We start from the raw sequence: 24535 nt of genomic DNA on the forward strand, positions 1-24535 counted from the left end.
TAAATAGGGGGATATGAAAAGTTTTCCTTTTCCCACCAAAATGTTGCGCCATTTTTTTAGCACGAAGATATCAAATATCCTCCTCCATTTTAATGCTTTTTTCTCAACGAAAACTACTTAGAAATAGAAATGAATCCTCTACAAGCTTAAAAAAAGCTCTAATATAAGAGGTCAATCAGCTATTCTAAGATCAATTAGGTTTTCGGTAAAAGAAATTGCGAAAATTCTTGAAAAGTCGGAAAGATGGGTAAAGAAATGGTCCCGGGAAACTGACTTCAATGACAAAAGACGAACGGGAAGGCCATCTATTTTATCTGATTCCGCAAAGAAAATGATCGAAAATGCCAAATACAAAAGAGGTAACTCATTGAGAAAAATTTCCAAAGATTTCAAACGTAAAAAAATGAAGACTGGGATAACGTTCTCTTCTCTGACGAATGTCCCAAGTATCTATTTAACCTTCCAAATCCGAAGAATGATGTAGTATGGGGAAGCCAGGAAAGCCAAGTTCCTCCTGCGTACCAGGTGTAAAAGAGCTCGAGGTGGATGATATGGGGCGGAGTGACTAGTCGGGGGTTAACAAATCTTCACTTCGTTCCACAAAACCAAACGTTGACTTCAAAGTACTATGATATTGGAGAAGGAAGTAAAGCCTTTGTTATCGAGACGATCAACAACAGGAAAACCTTCAAAAAGGAAGCTTTTTGTTAGAAATGAAAAATATGATCTTCGTACAAGATGGCGCTCCAGCGCATACAGCAAGACCCAAGACTGGTGCAGCAAAAACTTGCCGGGATTCATAAAAAAAGGCTGGCCACCAAATTCCCTTGTCTCACTCTATACCCAAGCGCATAAGAAACGTCATAAAATGCAAAGGCGGACACTCTGGATAGTGATATTTGGATATGTAAATCTTGACTAATAAATCTATAATTTGAGTTAATTTGCTTTGGTCATAGTTACTCAAAATCCTTTTTATGAGCTCTTGAAAAAGGGGCACGAACTTTTGAGACACCCTGTAGAAGCAATACAAAGTGCATATATATATATATATATTCTATTGATTCTTTGCTTGTGCGCGTCAACAGCTTTTTGTATATATTCGTGTATTGTAACGGTTGATCTTCATCCGCCCTGATGAAGACTTCTGAATGAAATTAAAATATAGGTGCTAATATAACCTGGTTGCCTCTTCATTGAGTTTATATGTATTTTTTTTTACTGAATAATTTTTTTAGACTAGGAGATACTTGGGATAGTTGTATATAATTGCTGTATAAATTTAATTATGGATCAACCACAAGAACGGTATTTCTTCAAACTGTTGAATCTACACAAGAAAAGACTACGCTACGAACGTCATCATGAGTTCCCACTCTCATGTCGGGATAAAGATGTGGTTCCTAAAGGATTGCAGCTTAAAAAGAAAGCAAATATCGTCGCTGTTACACAAGATTTCGAGGATCAATGGGATGAGATATTGTTAAATGCATCAAGAGAAATGAGAGAGATACTCATCATAGAAATGGAGAAGAATACAGAAATTTTCAAAGGACAGATACGAACCTTAGAAAATCTTATTTTGGAATCATCGGGGCAAGATACATTGGATATGCTTTAAAAGTCAATGAAATCGGCGAGAGAGTTTATTCTGGGCTTAAGTTGACTAGTCTGTGCCGTAAATTAGACGTAGTTGGTCACATAGATCCAGTTCAGCACCAGGTTATTTGATATGGAACACCTTCGGATGCGCAGATTAATAATTTTGTTGCTGAGATGCGTGGAAGGGTTACGGAAATTCGACGGAGGGAAGCACAATGTATCGTGGAGGATCTGGAACCTGAGGAGCGCTTTTGTGGAGTTAACCCACTTCCTGTCGATTCGCCCGTGCTCTGCTAGTTGATTTGACAGGTATTGATACCTTGATTAACCACAAAAGTAGAATAACAACACACAAGAAAGGCTCTGATAAGTATAAAGATACGGATGACCTTATCTACAAACATTTTGCCAGGAAGACCATAATGGAGTAGAAGACCTAGAGGTTATTCTAATAGATAAGTGTTTAGATGAGCGAAGCCTCAGGGCTAAGGAGGGCCAATGGGCCTATAAGGTACAGACATTGGCTCCAAGAGACTTAATCTTAATGATTTTTTTCTATTCACAGAATCGGGGAGCATGTGTCCGGCACTAGTTTAGGATTTTGTATTTTTTATATTGATGAGCGCGTGCCTTAGAATAGTGTGTGCTACCTACTTTGAACTTCTTAATTCTTCTTATTATTATTTATATATCTTGTAGAGTGCGTGCAATTTGATTCTTTGCTTGTGCGAGTCAACAGTTTTTGTATATATTCGTGTATTGTAACGGTTGATATATATACATATATATGTTCCTATGACTTACCTTTTTCCTCTCTCAAAAGTTTGAGTTTTGTAGATTCCAGGCCCCTAAATGCCCCCCCCCCCTTATAAAAGAGAATTGCAGGAAATGATCAAGTATTAACATAGTTATACATACCTTTTCTTCCATTATTTTTAATAACCTCCTCGCCTGTGGATTAACAAGACTGTTCTGTATCTTTCAAATAGATAAAAGTTATAGATGGTATGTGCGTAAATTAAGAATATTAAGGCACTATAAGTTGATTACTAGTAAGGTATAAGGTAGGTAACATACCCAGTTTGAAGTTCTCCATCAGTGATGAAATAGTGTCGACCATTCCTCTCATAACCACTGGTGTTACACAATAACCCTAAAAATAAATGTGCGCACGAGTCAATGTGTGCCAATCGTACTAAATTGGGAATCCTCTTCTCTTGATAACCTCTAAACCTCTATGTTCCCTATTGTACAAGTCAGAAGCTTTTCATATAATAAGATGTGATAAAGACAAAATAATTAGTGAAAATTTTTATTTAAAAACCTAATTAATCATCCCCCATGGGGTCCCTTACAAGTGATACATCTCTATCCCCCGTAACACATTCTGCCTTGAGCCACACTCAACCCCCCTCCATACACACATTCTGCCTTGAGCCACACCCCCCCCTCCATACACACATTCTGCCTTGAGCCACACCCCCTCCATACATTAATCTGCCTTGAGCCACACTCACCCCCCCTCCATACACACATTCTGCCTTGAGCCACACTCACCCCCCCTCCATACACACATTCTGCCTTGAGCCACACTCACCCCCCCTCCATACACACATTCTGCCTTGAGCCACACTCACCCCCCTCCATACACACATTCTGCATTGAGCCACACTCACCCCCCCTCCATACACACATTCTGCCTTGAGCCACACTCACCCCCCCTCCATACACACATTCTGCCTTGAGCCACACTCACCCCCCCTCCATACACACATTCTGCCTTGAGCCACACTCACCCCCCTCCATACACACATTCTGCATTGAGCCACACTCACCCCCCCTCCATACACACATTCTGCCTTGAGCCACACTATCCCCCACCATACACACATTCTGCCTTGCGCCACACCCCCCTCCATACACACATTCTGCCTTGAGCCACACCCCCCTCCATACACACATTCTGCATTGAGCCACACCCCCCATCCATACACACATTCTGCCTTGAACCACACACCCCCCTCCATACACACATTATGTCAAGAGCCACATCCCCCCTCCATACCCCTCTATACACACATTCTGCCTTGAGCCACACTCCCCCCCCCCTCTATACACACATTCTGCCGTAAGCCACACCCCCCTCCATACACACATTTTGCCTTGAGCCACACACCCCTCTATACACAAATTTTGCCTTGAGTCACACACCCCTCCATACACACATTTTGCCTTGAGCCACACACCCCCCCCCTTTCTATACACACATTCTGCCGTAAGCCACACCCCCCTCCATACACACATTTTGCCTTGAGCCACACACCCCTCTATACACACATTTTGCCTTGAGCCACACACCCCTCTATACACACATTTTGCCTTGAGTCACACACCCCTCTATACACACATTTTGCCTTGAGTCACACACCCCTCTATACACACATTTTGCCTTGAGCCACACACCCCTCTATACACACATTCTGCCTTGAGGTACACTCCCACAACCCCGCTTTCCCCTGTACTCACAGTATTCATTTGTTCAATGTTTCCTGCTTTATGTATAACTGATTGGCCAAGCTTCTCACAAGCCAACTTCCTTAAGGAATCTGATAAACCATCCAATGTACTAAAAAAAGTAATTATATCAGACAAAAAAAAAACAACAATCCATAATAATTGTTATAAAAGTTATTGGGAAATAGAAAAACATGGCAAACTGCAACATTTGCTGCATTTTCTTACCTTGCAAGAGCATGCCTTGCTGGGTTCTTGGCATCACACTGAGTAAATATTTCACTTAAAATTTGAAGACACACTGAGACAGCAGGATCACATTCACAGTATTCCTTGGACTGTAAGGCTTTGCCAACCTTTCCAAACAAGCATATAATAAGTTGAAAAACAAAGCCAGGGCATATCTACTACCCTAATGTGCCAGGGCATTTTCATAGGGGGGAGGGGTACAACCATATCCAAAAGGTGACAATGACTGTCATGCTGAAACTTGCGGTCTGAGTACTGTACCCAAGAGAATGCCTACCGTACATCTATAGATATTGGGTTGTTAAAATTGTACCAGATTAGTTATTATATGCTCCTTTTTTTTCGCTTTCTTACAGTCACTCCTACCCTTTTAAATCTTAAGTAGTGCCCCAGGGGATACAGTATCTTGGGTGTAATGATTGCAGATTTCATACTAAGAAATACAATATTCCTTGAGTGACTTTCATAGCATCTTGAAAACCAAGGTGTTTGTTTGGGAGAATTCAACAACAGATCAGTGGAGGAGGAGACTGAGCACAAGATGCTTTGGCTTCAAATTCTAAACAGCATATATACTTCATTATTTGTTGTTTCTTCTATTTGTGCTGTATAGTTTTTTTTTTTTACTGGAGCATTCCCCCTCCCCCCCCCAAAAAAAAAAAAGATATTTTTACTGGGTACCTGTGGTAGCCGAGTGATTTTGTGGAAAACCATAGTGATCTTACTGGGGCCTTTTCCTACACAAAGTATCTACCTGATCTCCATGCCAATAACATCATTGCAATTCACTAAGAGGGCAAGCTGTGGTAGTTGCCATCTTGGAATTTACATTTTCACATCTAAAATTTATTTATTTGTGCAGAATAATTGCCAAGTTGGTGATTTTATTACTGCTAATTTTCCAATAGCTTTACTTTCTATCAATTTCTTGTGGAACTTGTGCTCAACTTGCCATATCTCGCTGTGCTACACATATGCGATGTGTAGCACAGCACATTCAGAGTATCTGTACTATCTCATTTACTTTATACCATGTATATTTGAAGTAGAATAAAAGATCACATAAAAAATAAAATTACCAGACCCTAGAAAGTACGATACCCATCATCTAACCCTAACAAGTATACCACCCATCATCCAACCCTAGTAAGTATACCACCTATCACCCAACCCTAGTAAGTATACCACCCATCACCCAACCCTAGTTAGTATACCACCCATCACCCAACCCTAGTAAGTATAGCACCAATCACCCAACCGTAGTAAGTATAGCACCCATCACACAACCCTAGTAAGTATACCACCCATCACCCAACCCTAGTAAGTATACCACCAATCACCCAACCCTAGTAAGTATACCACCCATCACCCAACACTAGTAAGTATACCACCCATCACCCAACCTTAGTAAGTATACCACCCATCACCCACCCTAGTAAGTATACCACCCATCACCCAACCCTAGTAAGTATACCACCCATCACCAAACCCTAGTAAGTATACCACCCATCACCCACCCTAGTAAGTATAGCACCCATCACCCAACCCTAGTAAGTATAGCACCCATCACCCAACCCTAGTAAGTATACCATCCGCCAGCCAACCTTAGTAAGTATAGCACCCATCACCCAACCCTAGTAAGTATAGCACCCATCACCCAACCCTAGTGAGTATACCACCCATTACCCAACCCTAGTAAGTATACCATCCACCACCCAACCCTAGTAAGTATAGCACCCATCACCCGACCCTAGTAAGTATAGCACCAATCACCCAACCCTAGTGAGTATACCACCCATCACCCAACCCTAGTAAGTATAGCACCCATCACACAACCCTAGTAAGTATACCACCCATCACCCAACCCTAGTAAGTATACCACCAATCACCCAACCCTAGTAAGTATACCACCCATCACCCAACCCTAGTAAGTATACCACCCATCACCCAACCCTAGTAAGTATAGCACCCATTACCCAACCCTAGTAAGTATACCACCCATCACCCAACCCTAGTAAGTATACCACCCATCACCCAACCCTAGTAAGTATAGCATCCACCACCCAACCCTAGTAAGTATACCACCCATCACCCAACCCTAGTAAGTATACCACCAATCACCCAACCCTAGTAAGTATACCACCCATCACCCAACCCTAGTAAGTATAGCACCCATCACACAACCCTAGTAAGTATACCACCCATCACCCAACCCTAGTAAGTATACCACCAATCACCCAACCCTAGTAAGTATACCACCCATCACCCAACCCTAGTAAGTATACCACCCATCACCCAACCCTAGTAAGTATAGCACCCATTACCCAACCCTAGTAAGTATACCACCCATCACCCAACCCTAGTAAGTATACCACCCATCACCCAACCCTAGTAAGTATAGCATCCACCACCCAACCGTAGTAAGTATACCACCCATCACCCAACCCTAGTAAGTATACCACCCATCACCCAACCCTAGTAAGTATAGCATCCACCACCCAACCCTAGTAAGTATACCACCCACCACCCAACCCTAGTAAGTATACCACCCATCACCCAACCCTAGTGAGTATACCACCCATCACCCAACCCTAGTAAGTATACCACCCGCCACCCAACCCTAGTAAGTATACCACCCGCCACCCAACCCTAGTAAGTATACCACCCATCACCCAACCCTAGTAAGTATAGCACCCATCACCCAACCCTAGTAAGTATAGCACCCATTTCCCAACCCTAGTAAGTATAGCACCCATCACCCAACCCTAGTAAGTATACCACCCATCACCAAACCCTAGTAAGTATACCACCCATCACCCAACCCTAGTAAGTATACCACCCGCCACCCAACCCTAGTAAGTATACCACCCATCACCCAACCCTAGTAAGTATACCACCCATCACCCAACCCTAGTAAGTATACCACCCATCACCCAACCCTAGTAAGTATAGCACCCATCACCCAACCCTAGTAAGTATAGCACCCATCACCCAACCCTAGTGAGTATACCACCCGCCACCCAACCCTAGTAAGTATACCACCCGCCACCCAACCCTAGTAAGTATACCACCCATCACCCAACCCTAGTAAGTATAGCACCCATCAACCAACCCTAGTAAATATACCACCCATTACCCAACCCATAAGTATACCACCCAAAATAACTATTCGTTTGCAAGAAAGACAGAAACCTCTATATCACCTCTTTTATCAAAGCAGTTTGCTGTAAACTCGACTCCTCGTGCATACAATCTAGAATCAGCTTCAGTAAGGGGTGATTTTCACCATCCTTTCTTGACTCAATGGCTATGAGTGCTTGAAAAAGAAACAATTTTAAGTATTAAGTATACTTACTTATATTAACTTGTGATTTTAGTTTAAACCCCGGGGGGTTCAAACTCTCGACCAAATCTTAGTCAAATCTGTACTCTATACCTTCTAATTTATTGACAAGAGACTCTTCAACCTGAAGCTTTTGACGATATATTTTCTTTGGCTTCTTCATCTTAAAACCAGATCAACCATAACAAAATATTAGAAAAACATAACACCACACTTCGTCCGCCATTTTAGTTTGATACACGTGCAAGCGTTTTCCGGTCAGCGGTATGTTTTTTTTGGGGGAGAAATCATAATTTTAAGCTTAATTAACGGTATAAATATATGCCATTTACGGGTGCTCCATTGAAATAACTAGTATTGTATCGTATACAATAAACTACTATTAAAAATGAGCTTACATCCTTAAAAAAGTTGTTTTCAAAATTTTTTATTTGTCCGAGTAGTTATCGATTTGTCTCGAGGGTGCATTATGGGATTTGTTGATACCGGTCGGCTTGAAGTCGCTTGAAATCTTTTTGAGAGGAGCAATAAGAAACCAATCCAAAAATCATAAAAAGGTCAACATCTCTACAAAAAGGCCACGGCGATATTTGAAATACGGTTATAAGTACCTGATCTCTAAACATTTCGTACAAAACAGCGCTTGGAATTGATATTTTCAAGAATAGGAATTATGACCGTTGGGCAAGGGAAGATATGCGATTCTTGTAAGAGTCCATCGTCAGGTGCGACAACAAAGATTCATCCAAGCTCCTCTTGTCTTCCTGTCGCTTCTAGACTTATCCTGTACGGCTTGTGCGGGTTTTTCGCTGAAGTGATGTTTACCGCAACGTGGTATTTTGTGGATTCTGCCAAATACAGGCACGGATGGAAGCTACATGGTTGCACTTCCGTTTGGTCATTTCCGATCTACTCTTTGTCTTCGTATGTCGTGGAAAAGATGTTCTTGTGCTTGGATGGCAAAGTGCACATATTTATTCGTGGGTTTATTTACCTTGTGTGGACTTATCTATGGGAATTCTCCACAGGCTGGATTCTTCGTCAGTTCAATGCCTGCCCATGGGACTACAGTGATTACACATATTGGAACATCATGGGACTCATCACATTTGACTATGCGCCATTGTGGTATTTCGGGTCGTTGTTACTAGAAATTGTCGTGATTCAAAGTGCTTTGCAGCTTCAGTACAAGACATTCCAGCACAGAAAAATAGATTAGAGACTTTTCTCCGAGACTTTTCCCCCAAACTAACGCAGCAAAGCAAGAAATTCATAACTTAACGGGCTAAATTCAAAATTTAATAATAAATTTACTTTTATGATAATGGATACATCAAAAGAAAATCAATGAAAGTAGGTCTAGATTTAAATGACAATGAAAAACTACTTTTTTCTCCAATTTTTGTCAGTTCATTTCATTGTTCATGTATTTATATTTTAAGTATGGGATTTGGAACCTGTTTTTTTGTCAATCCCACAGTAAAAAGATAATTCAAAATTTAATAATAAATTTACTTTTATGATAATGGATACATCAAAAGAAAATCATTGAAAGTAGGTCTAGATTTAAATGACAATGAAAAACTACTTTTTTCTCCAATTTTTGTCAGTTCATTTCATTGTTCATGTATTTATATTTTAAGTATGGGATTTGGAACCTGTTTTTTTTGTCAATCCCACAGTAAAAATATATTTTTAAGAAAAGTAAGAAGCCATTTATAATGAATTCCAAGTCAATCCAAATTTACAGCATTTTTAAATTGGAAATTTGTTGATATTCTTATAAAAAATGTGTCATGTGTGAATTATAAGATCTACAGTATATTGAAAAACTATATTGTAGCAATATTTTATCCTGGTCTGGCCATTCAAATATTTACAGTGTTTTGTTTTGCAAAGGGCTTTTGAAACAATGATATAAAACATTTTTTTTTTACTGATATCTGGCTTCCTACTAGTACAGTGTACTGAACTATATTTCTGGGGTTTGGGGATTTGGTTCACAATAAAAGTGAGAGAAGGAGATAATAATAATAATATAATAACAAAAACAATATAGTTGAGGCACATCCATGTGGTGGTTCTTCGTCATCTGGGTCCAGAGAGAGATAGCTAGGCTGCCTCATTGTCAGTAAAGGGCGCATAGTAAGAAAACGAAGCTCCAGACTCAAAAAAGGCTGGAAACTGGGAGCAATTCTCTACTCTTACGAAAAAACACATAGGCTCTTTAGTGTCCCCTTTACATTGTGAGTGAAGCATTTAGGAGACGGGACCTCAGTTTTGTGTCTCATCCAAAAGACTGGAAACACAGGAGAAACAAGAACCTGGAATCCTGGCAACAGTAATAATGATAATCCAGAATAACACACTAGACAGCTACAGTAGCCAAAAGGCTATACAGTATTCTAACCTTATTAGGTTTTTGTTGTCATTAAAATTCCTCTTTTCCATTCCATTTGGAACAAATAGGGCCTTCTCAACCTCTGAATGGCCCATCTAAGCATGTGGGTACATGTTGCTGTTTTAAACAGAAGGATGTGTTGCTTGCCCTTTGCCAAACCTCAAAACACTGGGTACCAATGCTACTGTATCAGCTTGGTCTCACTCTGAGTACTGCTCTTTGTATGCCTATGACTCACAACTGGGTTCTGTGTCCGATTTCTTTCATCTACAAAAAGACATCTCTTTTTGAGTTGTGTTATTGTGTTTTGATAGCTGTGTTTCGTGTTCATTCATAAAGAGTATGGTGGTAACCTGGGGCTGGATACAAACATCAAGGATAGCCTGGTGCAAGCTCACCCTTAAGCAACCCTGGTACCTTTTCCTGTCTCCATCCTAAATGCAAGACACTCCAATAAAACAGACGAGGGTGATCATCGGCAAAATCAATGTACATAGGGTACATATAGCACATTGGCTAGGGTAGGGTATAGCACATTGGGTGTGGAAAAACTCACTGTGCAGATACAAATCACTGCTTTGTAGTTTTTATGGGGTAAGCTCACCCTACCCATGATGCATTGTTGGGGGTAAGGGTTACGGTTTCTAGATTCTAAACATTTCCATTTAATAGCCTAACCAAGAAAGGTGGTGAACTAACGGGTGGAAGTCAGATAAATACCTTAATAGTAGTAGGAGTATAGAGTACCTTTATTATAAATGTACACTATTGTTCAGAGGTCAATTGTCTTGTTTCGGTCTTATAAATAAATTAGAAATTTAGAAAGTATAAAGCGAGTAGAGAGCTTTTGGTTGCCAGGGATAGAGGCAAACTAACAAAAAAAATAAACGTATCAACCCTTCAATCCTAGATCGGGCCTAGGGTGAGTTTAATGGCAATAAATTATGATAAATTAAGCTAAAATAGAAAATCACGCAGACGTAACTCTAAGCCATGCAGTAATATTAAAAAATTGTTAAGCAGGAAGTTCTTGTTAAGTGCACTTATTATCGGGCTACGACTTTTTCTTTGGTGTGAATAGAAATTCATTCATGCGATAAGCAAGCCCATTAAGACAAAATACCCTACATATGAGCACTATTGTACGATCTTTCAATGGGGAATGAATTAGCAGATAATAGACCCGTTAACAAACAATGTTATAATATATAAATATATAAATAAAAATATATAAATATATAAATAATAATAGCTTGACTGAGCACTTTCCTAACATTTTCCCCTTTCCCTATTACCTTTAGGTTTGATATGAAACTGTTTTGAAAAAGCACAAGTTTGTTATTATCTTTATATAATTTATTAAGTAAGTACCTTGCCCTAATAAAAACCCTTTTATAGAAGTTCCATTCATATACACTACTACAGTAGCACTAGGTGCATTCTGACCGGCTTTGCCCTTGCAAAGAAACAAATAATGGATGAAACAGCATTCCAAATATAGAATGATATAGTTAGATACACTTCATTTGCCATTTACTAGTGATACTCCATCACCAAGGAAATTAAAATCCACAAATATACCTCAGTCATGCATTACATATTGGTGAACCCACCCTTTAGCATGGTGGCCTGCTGTCTATTTTATTTTATAGAAACCCTGCAGCTGGATCCACACATGCTAATGCTACTGCAAAATTAAATGCAATCAAATGGAGGAGAACAAATAGACTTGGGAAGCAAATTAAAAGCAAACTTGATATTACTGATTAGTGCTAAATGAAAATGTCTAATTTCAAACCAGGGTGCAGAGGGGTAACTGCAAATAATTGTCAATTGCATATAAAAATAGTCAATAGAGAGAGAAAAAAGAAACTGGGACTATATTTTTGATAAAAACTTTAACAGTATTGCAACAACTTGATTGAGCACTCTCCTATCATTCCCCCTTTCCTCGTTATCTTCAGGTTGATAAAAAATGTGTTACAGATTTACAGTATCATTGACACAAAGCATCTTTCTCTAAAAACCCTATTACACCTATACTGCTGTATCAAAGTAAGAAAGCCCGGCTACATTTGCCTATTCTTATGTCTTCCAGCCTTTAGCATCAAGCATGACCCTCAGGTAGTCCTTGGTTGGTTTAACCTAAATAAAAGTGAAAACAATTAACTTGGGTGTATGTTTTTCTTTCAAATTAATATTTTTATCATCCCATTTATAACCTTACTAATTTTCCATAACTATTTGAATAAAAATAAATAAACACATTATATAGTATGCAAGATGCAGACAATATAAGCTTGAGCAAAAAAAATATAGGTTGCATTTTTGGTTTTTATTTTCGATGAAAAAATTATCTTGTTACTGTAAAGTATTTATGATAATGTTGAAAAAGTTGCTGTATCTTCAAAAAGACTAAATACACAGGATATAAATACAAGAAAGGTATTCTTTAGCAATATGTGACAGGATATTAGGCTGCATCTTTTTAGCAGCCTAAATGAAAACAAATCATACATCAATATACCAAATAAGTTTATAAAACTTGTTGCATCTCCTCTCTCAAGGCCCTTCACTGAATTAACAATGAATCCATAATGACTGGAACAGTCCCAGATATCTTCAAAATCTCACGAGTAACCCCAATGTTTAAAAGTGGTGACCCCTGTGAACCAGGAAACTACAGGCCAATAGCTATTCTTTCTTCCTTCAGTAAAATCAATTAATCTTCTATCTTGAAAAACATAATATCTTCTTTCAATATCAGTTTGGATTCAGAAAAGGCCATTCTACAGAGCATGCAATCTTAGAAACTATCGAAAACCTTAAAACAGCACTAGATCAAAACATGCTAACCTGTGGTATTTTCCTTGATTTCTCGAAGGCATTTGATACCCTAAACCATAACATTTTACTTGATAAAATGTACAAATATGGAATTAGGGGTACCCCACAAAAATGGTTTTCAAGCTACCTAAATGAAAGAAAACAGTTTGTCAAATTAGGAAACACTGAATCGGACCTTCAACAAAATACCTGCGGAGTCCCACACGGGTCAACACTTGGACCTTTGCTTTTTCTTCTATACATCAATGACCTCCCACACTCCTCAAAAAAACTGTAATTCAGGATATTTGCAGACGATACAAACATTTTCTATTCATCTAAAGATCTTAAAGATTTTGAGATAACCATTAACACTGAACTATTAAATGTAATCAAATATTGCAATGCAAATAAATTATCCATTAACTTTTAGAAAACTAACTACATGATTATTAAATCACCTAGGAAGAAAGTTAGTATCACCGTCACAGCCTGTGATATCGAGCACAAAAGTACTATTAAATATCTTGGCATGTTTATTGACAATCACCTTAAATGGGAACCCCAAATCCTGCATATAAACAGCAAAATACCAAAAAATCTGGGCATCATTTACAAATTGCGACATCTTATTTCCATAAGTCTTCTAAAGCGGCTTTACTACAACCTAATCTATCCCTACATTTCATATGGAATCATGAGCTGGGGAACCGCATGCCAAACTCGTCTCTCGACCATCAAAAGAAAACAAAATAAATGCATAAAAACAATGTTATTTGCCACAAGAGATGAGAGTGTCTCTCAACTTTACAAACTACTAGACATTCACAATGTGGATAATATACTCAAAATCAAAGTTTCCTCTCTGGTGCATAAATTAAAAGACCCAATGAACAATACCCCACAAGCCCTATCAAATTTAGTTTTACCTTCATCGGAAATACATGGTCATAACACAAGATTTGCATCCGAGGGCAACTTATGCAGACCAGCTTCTAGAACTAATGTTGGGCTGTCGAGATTTTCTGCCATATCTTCAAAAATATGGGACAGAAATACCATTGCCTATAAAAAAAACTTCCCTATAGGTCCTTCCTTAGACAAATAAAGCACTTTTACCTTGGCAGCCAGGGGTAGCTTGTGATGAGTTGACCCGATCATAGTACTCGCATTTATTTATTTATTTAATTTTCATTCCTATTATTATTATATATCTTTTTTTTGTCCAGTCCAGGTTAGCTAGTTATTTCTTAGTGTAGCGACACATGTATAGAAAAATATACAAAAACAGATAATTATAAAAATACTGTAAAATGAACTTTCCCGAATTCTCATGGTACGAATAACTGTGATAGTGACCAACTCGAAAGCTTTTCGCTCCTTTCGTCACTACGCACACTAATCTCATTACAAAATTTCATTTAACTAATATTTTCTAATCTGCCAAGTCCACTTTGTAAAGCATTAACTCAACTTCAAATAGTGCAAAAATAAATCATTGATTGATTGATTGATTGTCAGCCTTGATTAAATATCTCAACGCTGTCAATAAAGTAAAGAGAGAACGAAGAATATCAAAGGATGTTGTTATGCTCAAATTGCTTGTTAGACCACGAATTCTCAGTTTTAATGCTCGGTTACTGTAAGCTGAGTTGCATTATACCAAGATAAATTAATATACATAAATAAATAAGACTAAAACATTACATTATAATAATCTATACAGCTCTATTTCGAAACTAAGGTCTTAAAAGTAATGAACTGGCACTAGCGGTGTGTGCCGGAAGGCTGTTCCAATCTGGAATAGTGTTGGGGAAAAATAAAAACTTGTAAACATCTGTACTCTAAAAATATATGTATAAATCAAACAAGCTAAGTGTCATTGATACAGTAGCGAGACTACTACGTATTTCTGTCGTTAAATTCTTACTTACCGTGAGGAATATACGCCTGAATTTATAGAACTTGAAAGTAAGTATTTACGAATTTAACATCTTCATGGCGATTGTCAGTTGAATAAAAGCCATTCAAGTGCCAAAATTATAAACCAATCGGAATTCAAGTAGATGGTATTTTAGCCAATCAAAACAAGGATAGATGACATTGATATGTCATCTTGACGTCATACTAAAGCTGGTACGGTGTTTTAGTCTGAGCGATTGGTTTTAGGAAAAAAAAACGAACAAACGAGCATTATAAAAGCACAACAATAAATGAAAAAAAAATGTCATATTCAAAATGCAAATCATCGTCTAAAACTCACCTTTGGCAGTGTTTTTTTTTTGTCGCTTTATGTTTGTCGCCTAGTGGTTGTGTTCGCTTTTTGTTGTAAACCGTGATCTTTCTGCTAGCAAGGAACTCGTCAACACAAGTGAATGATTTTTATAGCTGAAAACAGACATCAATCCAAGGCCAATCTCAGGATCTCCTTACATAGATATAGACGTGAATGAATATAGAATGGTAGTGTAGAGCCTCTCCTCTTAGTCTTCTTTTTAGCTGCTGCTGCTGCTGCTACGTGCGGGAATTTCCATCGGCTCGTACTTCAGACAAATGTTTCCTCAAAAACTTCAGCCCATTTGAATCCGCTTGTTTTCTCATTTAAATTTTTTTCGAGCTGCCTTTCTTCTGTGAACATACGAACTTTGCAGCACAAAACGAGGAAGCGTAAGATCGAGTGGGGCTTGGGAGTTTATTGACTGGATGGATTGTGACACACAGGGTACCCGCGCGACGACCACCAAAACCAAGTCTCATAGCTATACCATATTTCTATACCTATGGAGCTCCGCGCGCGGCCTGCGGTCGCGCTGGCTCCGCTAATAATATTTTAATTGCTGGCATGGTTTTGAGGTTGAATTTATTTGCTATACAAAACATGTTTCAAGATCTCGATCGAGAAAGCAAGCTAACTAAGCAGTGGTTTTCGGAAGAACATCATCTATCACTCCATCTCCTTCTTTAGATGCAGCACCAAGTTTTACTGGTCAGATTTCCAAGTTTTATCATCTCACAAGAGTTCGTTCGGTTGAGTTGAGTTGTTGTCGTTAACTGTAATATATAACTGGCGTAAAAAAAATAACACAGACTCGCACAACGAACTTGAAGGAAAGAGTAATCTGAGTTACCCTCCAAGTCAAAATTAATGACATATTTCTTATTAGTAACTGTACTGCGAAACTCCCGCCCTGTCTTAAGTTACACACCCTACACCTTTTACCGCCACACTTACCACAACCTCTAACCTGAGTACTATCCTCTTTAAGAGAGGAGTGCACCAACATATCCTTTAAACTCCTAGGTTTCCTAGTTTAAAGATATATATGACGATGTAGGAAGACTTTGAAAAGCAAGCGTCGTTTCCCCCCTTCTCTACCGCCATTTTGGATTCCTTGAGACAAAGTCAAATTTTTCCCGCCTGTCATCTGATTGGCTAATCCGTGCGTCTAAAAATAGCCTGATCTGTTTCGTGTAAGTGATGTGGTGTAACACAAGCCGTTTTTAAAACTAGCTTCCTTCCTGTTTGTGCCCAAAAAATATTTGGGCACAACTAGTTTATGTATTTTTTTTCATTGTTAGAGACGTAAAGTGTAGAATATTCTTGACAAGAGATTTGACTCTTCTATTATTTTCCACTAGGTATTGATAACAATTATCAACGCGCGTGTACAAAAAGGTTATATAAACATCAGGTTGTCGTGTATTACAAATGTTTTTTTTTTCATTGGGTAATTGGCATTAATGACTCGTTATGCTGCTGACCCATAGGTGAAAGTAAAATTTGTCTCCATAGCGACGTGAATTTCTAAGGAGATGTTTCACTGTTAAAGGATTAGAAAATGTTTTTTTTTTCTATCAAATGGATTTGCACAGAACGTATCTTACGCAAGGTTTTTCTAAGAAAACGATTTCTTGCTAAACGCTGATGAACAACCAACTAAATATACGTTTTTTGTACGTGCACATATCTTCGTTATTTTTTTTCCGTTGTACTGTTCATAAGGCTGGCTTATCTTTTGTAGCTAAATGTTTCTCCAGATGTGTTTTTTTTCTTATTGTAATTCATATAAACAAATTAGCAACTAATGCGCGCAGCAACTGATCAAATGCCTTGTCACTAGAAATCGTCAGACATGCCCCAGCTGGATTTAAGCAACAAAAACTGATGCAACCATTACGCGACGTTCTGAAAGGTATTCAACAACAGTGTGCATTCTAGAAAAAATGCCCTATTAATGTCATCATGATGCTTCGAAACATGTGTGTTTCCGTGTAGTGAGTGTGTTTTCAATTATGGTATTCCCTTTAATACGATAAAAAATATCGGTAAAAATCCGGTAAAATCTTCGCATTTTTTCTCCGCAAATGTGTTCTGAGTTGTGTCTTCTGGCTCTCCCCGATCTCCTCTCACTTGTACTAATGTGTCCTTTCTCTGGATCACTGATCCCTAACTGCGCAAATTTCTTAAAAGTAGCACTTGAACTCAAAATATTCTTTTTGACTCCCTCTTTAAAATACGAAACTTCTTCAACTTTTGGGATTATAACCTAAAAACTGTAAATTCCTCCCAAATATGTTCCTGGACAATTTTATTACTCGGTTTAACAACGTCCATTTCTGTACTTTTATTCTCTAAAATTTCAGCAGAATGCGTTTTTATCTTTTCGACTTTTGACTTATCTGTAATATGTAACGCAGCTATATCAGATAACGTTGATTTTTATCCAGATCGTGTAGAAATAATATATTTCTTATCTTTTCTTATCATTTATAGTGGTATAAACTTGATTTTATGTGTATTTTTCGTGATTTGGGAACCCTGTGGTTTCTCATACAAGCCTTGTATCGGGAAATTCGATCCCGTTTTTCGGGGTGTTTGCCTGCTCCGATTTTTATAGAGTTTTAGTATGTTATAGTTTTAGTATGCTAAAAAACCTTGTGTTGCAATTAGTCCGATGTTGGCCCCTTTTTGACGTAGATTGACTGGCCTAGTAGCACACATTTCACCCGGTGACAACTGCGAGTTAGATAGTCTAAGGGAACTCCGTTGTGCACGCGACCTTATCTTACAAAAACGCTGGGTGTGGTCGTGGCTATTGCATCGATAACATAAGGATTAGCTCTGCTTTGCCTTGAAAAACTATTTCTAGTTCTCCTATGCTCATTTGCTAAAACTGGGTATTCCTTGGTGTTACGGAGAGCTTTATTTTTGGTGCTCAAGGCCTTTGTACTCTATTTTATTGTCTCGTTCTAAGGTCTTTGCTTTTGGCTTTTGTTCCATTGTGTTTTTGGTGCTGGTGCTCCGTAACACCAAGAAACTACCCTAAAACTTGTTTGACTTCATCACGGATGGGACGTCGAACGTGGGAGAGTGCGGACGTGTTTAGGACGCGCTTCTCATTTCTTTTTTTCCCTTTCTGTTTGTGTTAATGCAAGCTGCGATTCCTTCGTGTTTATGCGTATTTGTGTGTGTAAAATGGGAGACAGATTAAGGAAAGAGCATGAAGAGCTAAAGAAAGAGCTTAAAATGTTGATCAAGGAACACGAGGCATTACGAGAAAAAATGGTGGACAAGAGTTTTGCCCCTACACACGACGACGTACAGACACTAAACACATCGTGTGATGGATTGGTAGCGTGTAAACCATGGCCATCGACGATTCTGTTGCGCTACGCTAAAGCGTTATGTGCGCAACTCGACTAGACGTGCACTTTCGACTAGACGTGTCCTCTCTTTTAATAATAGTAACAAAAACTATACTATTATATTTAGTCTTTGAATCGTTAAATGCCACAAAGAAATAAGTCTTTTGAGAGAGAAATGAAGCGCACTTTGCGTGAGCTCCCTTACTTCTCACTAAGAGCCCACCTCACGAGTGTACACGGGAAATTCAATAATAGCATATTATCTGGGAAAAAATCGAAACGTAATCTCGAAAATCTTCCCAGTCGTTATGACTTAGATCTCTTTAGCCTAAATTCAATTACTAATGATAATGTAAACAATCTTGATTCTTTTCCATCTATTAAAAGCAGATATTTTTCACCGCATAGCTTTCAATTAATAAAATCAAACCTTTCTAAAAGTGCAAATGAGCGAAGCTTATCCGTCTTTCATAGCCACATCAGAAGTTTTAGGTCAAACCTAGAACACCTTGAAAATGAATACTTGGCTCAATTTGATTTCCATTTTGATATTATCGGTCTTACTGAGACAAGAATTACCAATTCAAATACAGAAGGGATTCCAAAAATAAGTGGCTATAACTTTGAGCACGTACCCACGCCCCTTTCCTCTGGGTGCGTTGGCATATATATAGACAGTTCTTCAGATTACGCCAATATTGAAAAAAAACATCTAATACCGCTTTTCAACGCTATGGGTGGAATTATGTTTTCCTAACAAGAAGAGCATAGTATGTGGGATAATTTATAGACAACACAATTCAGTGACTATTATGTGTGACACTGCGCGGAGATCTTCAGAATATCTTCAGAATCACGTCTTCAGAATATCTAAATGATTAAACAATACACCAAAAACTGGAAATCGACTCTGCCAAATTTTCGTCTTTAATAAGACTTCTTCAGGGCAGACTGAAGAAGGTGAATCGTTACAAGCTTATTTACATCAGAATAGTGGCGCGAGACGCAAAAACATTACAACTGACAAAAACGCGCATTTTCTAGAATAGCGCGCGCTATGGTAAAAAGAATTTACACATCTCTACGTGAGTTCCTGCTACAAAAAAAGTCATCACTATTAAGACCCCGCGGGTAGATAGACTTAAGCCGATAAGCCCACTGGCCTTCCCTTTCCCTAAGCTGAGCCTCAGAGTTACGCTTATCTATAAGTTGTACCATAACATTATTTTAATGTCTTAAAAGACCTAAATGATTGTCGCAATGAAAATGTTGATAGATAAGGTCATCCTTAACTCTTTCACTAACCGGTAAACTAGGGTGCTTATTGAACCTACTATTATGATTATTAAAACGCTTCCTAAAACTATTGATAGTAGACCCTACGTATTGCTTGCTACACATAGAGCAAGTAATTAGATAAACAACAAAATCTGAGTTACAGTCCAAGTCAAAATTAATGTCATATTTCTTATTAGTAACTGTACTGCGAAACTCCCGCCCTGTCTTAAGAAAGTTACACACCCTACACCTTTTACCGCCACACTTACCACAACCTCTAACCTGAGTACTATCCTCTTTAAGAGAGGAGTGCATCAACATATCCTTTAAACTGTTGGTGCACTCCTCTCTTAAAGAGGACAGTACTCAGGTTAGAGGTTGTGGTAAGTGTGGCGGTGAAAGGTGTAGGGTGTGTAACTTTCTTAAGACAGGGCGCGAGTTTCGCAGTACAGTTACTAATAAGAAATATGTCATTAATTTTGACTTGGACTGTAACTCAGATTTTGTTGTTTATCTAATTACTTGCTCTATGTGTAGCAAGCAATACGTAGGGTCTACTATCAATAGTTTTAGGAAGCGTTTTAATAATCATAAAAGTAGGTTAAATAAGCACCCTAGTTTACCGGTTAGTGAAAGAGTTAAGGATAACCTTATCAATCAACATTTTCATTGCGACAATCATTTAGGTCTTAATAATGTTATGGTACAACTTATAGATAAGTGTAACTCTGAGGCTCAGCTTAGGGAAAGGGAAGTCCAGTGGGCTTATCGGCTTAAGTCTATCCACCCGCGGGGTCGTAATAGTGATGACTTTTTTTGTAGTAGGAACCCACGTAGAGATGTGTAAATTCTTTTTATCCATAGCGCGCGCTATTCTAGAAAATGCGCGTTTTTGTCAGTTGTAATGTTTTTGCGTCTCGCGCCACTATTCTGATGTAAATAAGCTTGTAACGATTCACCTTCTTCAGTCTGCCCTGAAGAAGTCTTATTAAAGACGAAAATTTGGCAGAGTCGAGTTCCAGTTTTTGGTGTATTGTATTCATTGTTCTGGTACGAGATCGCGACAGTTTGGGCTTTTTGATTCTATGAAATGATTAAACAAGGGTATTTTTTTATTTCTTTCCTTCTTCTTTTTTAGAGCAAATTACCAACATATTGACAGGTTTGTTTCATTCATAAAATTTATGTGTTTACATGACTTGGGAGGCACTATTTCCGGCTCTCTGTCCTTCAGGAACTAATTGAGTTAGATGAATTGCAAATTACATATGGAACAAAAGAATGAATTAACATAATAACTTTCACCCCGTAATTATCCTCAAAACGGACACAAAACAAGTAAGGTCAAAGGTGTTCTCCAATTTTGCCAGTATAGACGTTAACAAATAATGAAATTATTAATAGCTTTGCACAACATAGTGGCATCATTTGTGTTGGTTTATTATTCGATTTTCCATAACAATGAAATATTCAATATTCATGAGAAGTGATATCTAAATGTTTATTTAGGCGATAATATCTCCACAAATATTTGTCCGATTTCTGGGAAATGAAAGAGTTGTTTAGAGAAGGGTATGATAATTGTAAGTAATTCAGAACAACTTGTGCTTGATATGAAAACCGCGAACAGTTCTACCAACAATCATACCCTAGAAAATGGATACCACACACTAAAAAATAATTTAAGATATTTCTCCGATTTTCCTATAAATGGCACCCATAAAATCCCTATAAATAAGGGACGATAAAAGTGATCACAATCTGGGAACTGTCGTTTTATTTCCGAGATCCCGAGAAAATCGCTGTCAATTCAAGCTCAAACGGCGAATCAAGCAAATTACGCCGTAGTTGTAAATAAGTTTATCCGTACGGAAGAGTACGGATTTCTATCATAATATCCAACCAGATAAAATAGATAAGAAAGACTTTCATAGTGCAGGGCCCCAATACAGTCGCCCTCAAATAACGGAGATATCATTCTCGAAATTCATGTAGAAATCATAACGCGCCACCATCGATTCTGGTTTGCTAGTCGAACTAGCTGTTTTGCTCCGCAATTCGGGTAGGTGCAATCTTTGCAATAACGCCTCACCCTGCTTTCGACGAGGTGGCTTGATAAGAGTGAACCTCGTTCCGAAAGTCTTGTCTTAATGTAGGATGTTTTTTTAATCATTTTTCTCTTTTGTTTTAGATTTTGTATTTGTTTCGGTGTGAGACATGGGTAAAATCATGAAAGAATTGCCCTACTGGTGAAACAACCTTTTAGGTGTTGTGTCCTTGTTGACCTTTTGGCACGTTTGTCCTGTCTTTTGGCTCTTTTGTCTTGTTTTGGGCCTTTTTGTCCTGTTTTTGGCCCTTGTCCTGTCTTTTGGCCTTTATAGCTTGGTTTTGTCCCTGTGTGTCCCTAATTTGGAGCTATATGGATTAAATTTGTTAGATAGAACCAGGCTATAAAGGTTAAAAGACAGGACAAAAGGGCCAAAAACAGGACAAAAGGGCCAAAAACAGGACAAAAAGGCAAAAAACAGGACAAAAGGGCCAAAAACAGGACAAACGGGCCAAAAGGTCAACAGGGACACAACACCTTATAGGTCAATTCGATCTTCTGTCATGAGTTTACCCATGGTTATGACTCTGTTGGCCTTTTTGTCCCGTTTGTCCTGTCTTTCGGCCTAGAGCCTGTCTTTTGGCCTAGAGCCTGTCTTTTGGCCTAGAGCCTGTCTTTTGGCCTAGAGCCTGTCTTTTGGCCTAGAGCCTGTCTTTCGGCCTAGAGCCTGTCTTTTGGCCTAGAGCCCTAAATATGGATACCCTATATCAGGTACTCTAGTTTGTGTATAGGTTTATTTTTGTATTAACCTTATTAATTTGTATGATGAGCGTTGTTGCAATAAAATAGTTTAACCAAACTACTTTATTTGTAGAATTACAAAAGTAGTAACATATTTTCATCGGTTGTCAGTGTAGTGTCCGCCGCGTTGCATTATGGATTGTTAAGGTGCGCAATGCACCATGGTAGAACACATGTCAGAGATCCGCCATCTTGTATTAAATGTGGAAGACCACGAGTCTGTTTCTTTTTGCTTTGTTCCTTGCCGAACACCACATTCTGGCGACGAGGATGGGATCAACAACTGGATAAACACATACTGAAGTTAAATCTGTCAAAAAAAAGCCGGTATGGCCGTCTGTTTATCAGGATTACCAACGCCAAAAGCCTTCGACTGCATTGGCGAACCAGCCACGCTGGAACAAAGATGGACAATCTGGAAGTCCGAATTTGAGCTCTACTGCACTGCATCTGGCATCAAAGACTCGAAACAACAACGAGCAATACTTCTTCACCTAGCAGGAGCTGGAATACGAGAAATTTTTCACGCTTTTACGGCTGAACAACAGGGGGAGGACTATAAAACAGCCATGGACTCCCTCACTCAACACTTCAAACTCAAGAAAAACGTACCGATGGCCAGGCAAGCCTTCTTGACAGCGGTACCAAAACCCGGTGAGAGGATTCATCAATTTGCAATTAGACTGCAAACCCTTTGCGAACACTGCGAGTACAACGACCAAAAGGACAGTCAAATTCGAGATAGAATTTTGACCTTCATATTGGATAAACCCCTCAAAGCAAAACTCTTTCGTGAGGAAGGTCTGACTCTCAGCAAGCTCCTGGAAATTGTCAACACGTACCATGACAAAGAAGCACTAGTTCTTGTGCCAGATCAAGGTGGTGTTAACCAATTGAGAGTACAACAGAAGCCTGACAGTGCTGGTCCCAAGTTTGATGGCAGATGTCATCGTTGCAATAAGCAGGGTCATAAAGCTGCTGACTGCAGATGTAGCCAAAATCACCAATGTGAAAAATGTGGGAAAATAGGACATTTCAAGGTCTGCTGCAAATCAAAGCAGACATCTGGAAAAGCAAAGTCTGCAAGTGGACCAAAATCAAAGGGCAGGAAGCCATCTCATGTAAGACAAGTGGAAGCTGTTGATGTTCAAGAAACTGATAGCGAAGAGGAAGAAGATGTTTTTAATGTATTCTGCACGCACACAGAGTCACCGCCTGGTACTATGGAGATATCTATTGGAGGTGTTATACAGAATGTCATCATTGATTCGGGTGCAAGCTGTAACCTTATGTCAGAAAGGACATTCAATGACTTATCAAAAGGAGGCATTGTTTTGAAGCCAAGTAGCAAGCAAATTTTTGCATATTCGTCTAGTGATGCTTTAAATCTTAAGGGTAGTTGTATGCTTAATGTGCATGTACCAGAAACAAATGTGGATAAGCGCGCAAAGTTTTTCATTGTCTCTGGAAAAGCGTCAACTTTGTTAGGTCGTGAATTATCTGAAGCTCTAGGCATACTCAAAGTAGGAGTTCAGGTTAATAGTTGTAGCTCAGATTTCTCAGCTATAAATACTCAGTTAAACAGCAAAGCAGCGCTTAAGGCCAAATTTCCTAATGTTTTTCATGGTTTGGGCAAGCTTAAAGGTTTTAAACTCAAGTATTGATCAGAATATTAAGCCAGTAGCACAACCATTGCGTAGGATTCCTTTTAGTCGCAGGCAGAAGGTCGCTGACAAGTTAGAGGAACTTGAGAAGCTTGGTGTGGTGGAAAAGGTAAACAGTCCTACAAGTTGGATCAATCCCCTTGTGGCAGTCGAAAAGCCAAATG

General features: G+C 38.7%; 1 protein-coding gene and 1 long non-coding RNA gene across 7 annotated transcripts in view; both read right to left on the bottom strand.

The window, feature by feature from the left end:
• Positions 1 to 7972, bottom strand: part of LOC5510725 (thyroid adenoma-associated protein homolog) — a 64785-nt gene extending 56813 nt beyond the window's left edge. For 3 of the 4 annotated variants that reach the window (XR_007312160.1, XM_048729859.1, XM_048729855.1), the window contains exons 1-6: positions 7802 to 7972; positions 7569 to 7681; positions 4345 to 4472; positions 4129 to 4228; positions 2680 to 2755; positions 2521 to 2553 (exon numbers count right to left, since the gene is read on the bottom strand). Coding sequence is in view for 3 of the 4 variants with exons in the window: in XM_048729859.1 (XP_048585816.1) it covers positions 2521 to 2553; positions 2680 to 2755; positions 4129 to 4228; positions 4345 to 4472; positions 7569 to 7681; positions 7802 to 7871 (520 nt within the window). In the remaining variant the exon portion in view is untranslated. The remainder of the gene's footprint in view (positions 1 to 2520; positions 2554 to 2679; positions 2756 to 4128; positions 4229 to 4344; positions 4473 to 7568; positions 7682 to 7801) is intronic. The other variant, XM_048729854.1, reaches the window with a different exon arrangement.
• Positions 7973 to 11450: 3478 nt separating this feature from the next.
• On the bottom strand, positions 11451 to 15157 carry LOC116617284. Of its 3 annotated transcripts, none has more exons than XR_007312161.1 (3): positions 14870 to 15157; positions 12966 to 14733; positions 11451 to 12254 (listed from the first exon to the last, which is right to left on the bottom strand). It is a non-coding gene; the product is annotated as an uncharacterized LOC116617284 (long non-coding RNA). The 3 variants fall into 3 exon arrangements; XR_007312162.1 differs by having other exon boundaries at positions 12966 to 13083; positions 14870 to 15145; XR_004295705.2 differs by lacking the exon at positions 14870 to 15157 and having other exon boundaries at positions 12966 to 14858.
• Between the last annotated feature and the right edge of the window lie 9378 nt (positions 15158 to 24535).

Source organism: Nematostella vectensis, chromosome 7 (assembly GCF_932526225.1).
Source record: "Nematostella vectensis chromosome 7, jaNemVect1.1, whole genome shotgun sequence".
In the NCBI taxonomy this organism is placed as follows: domain Eukaryota; kingdom Metazoa; phylum Cnidaria; class Anthozoa; order Actiniaria; family Edwardsiidae; genus Nematostella; species Nematostella vectensis.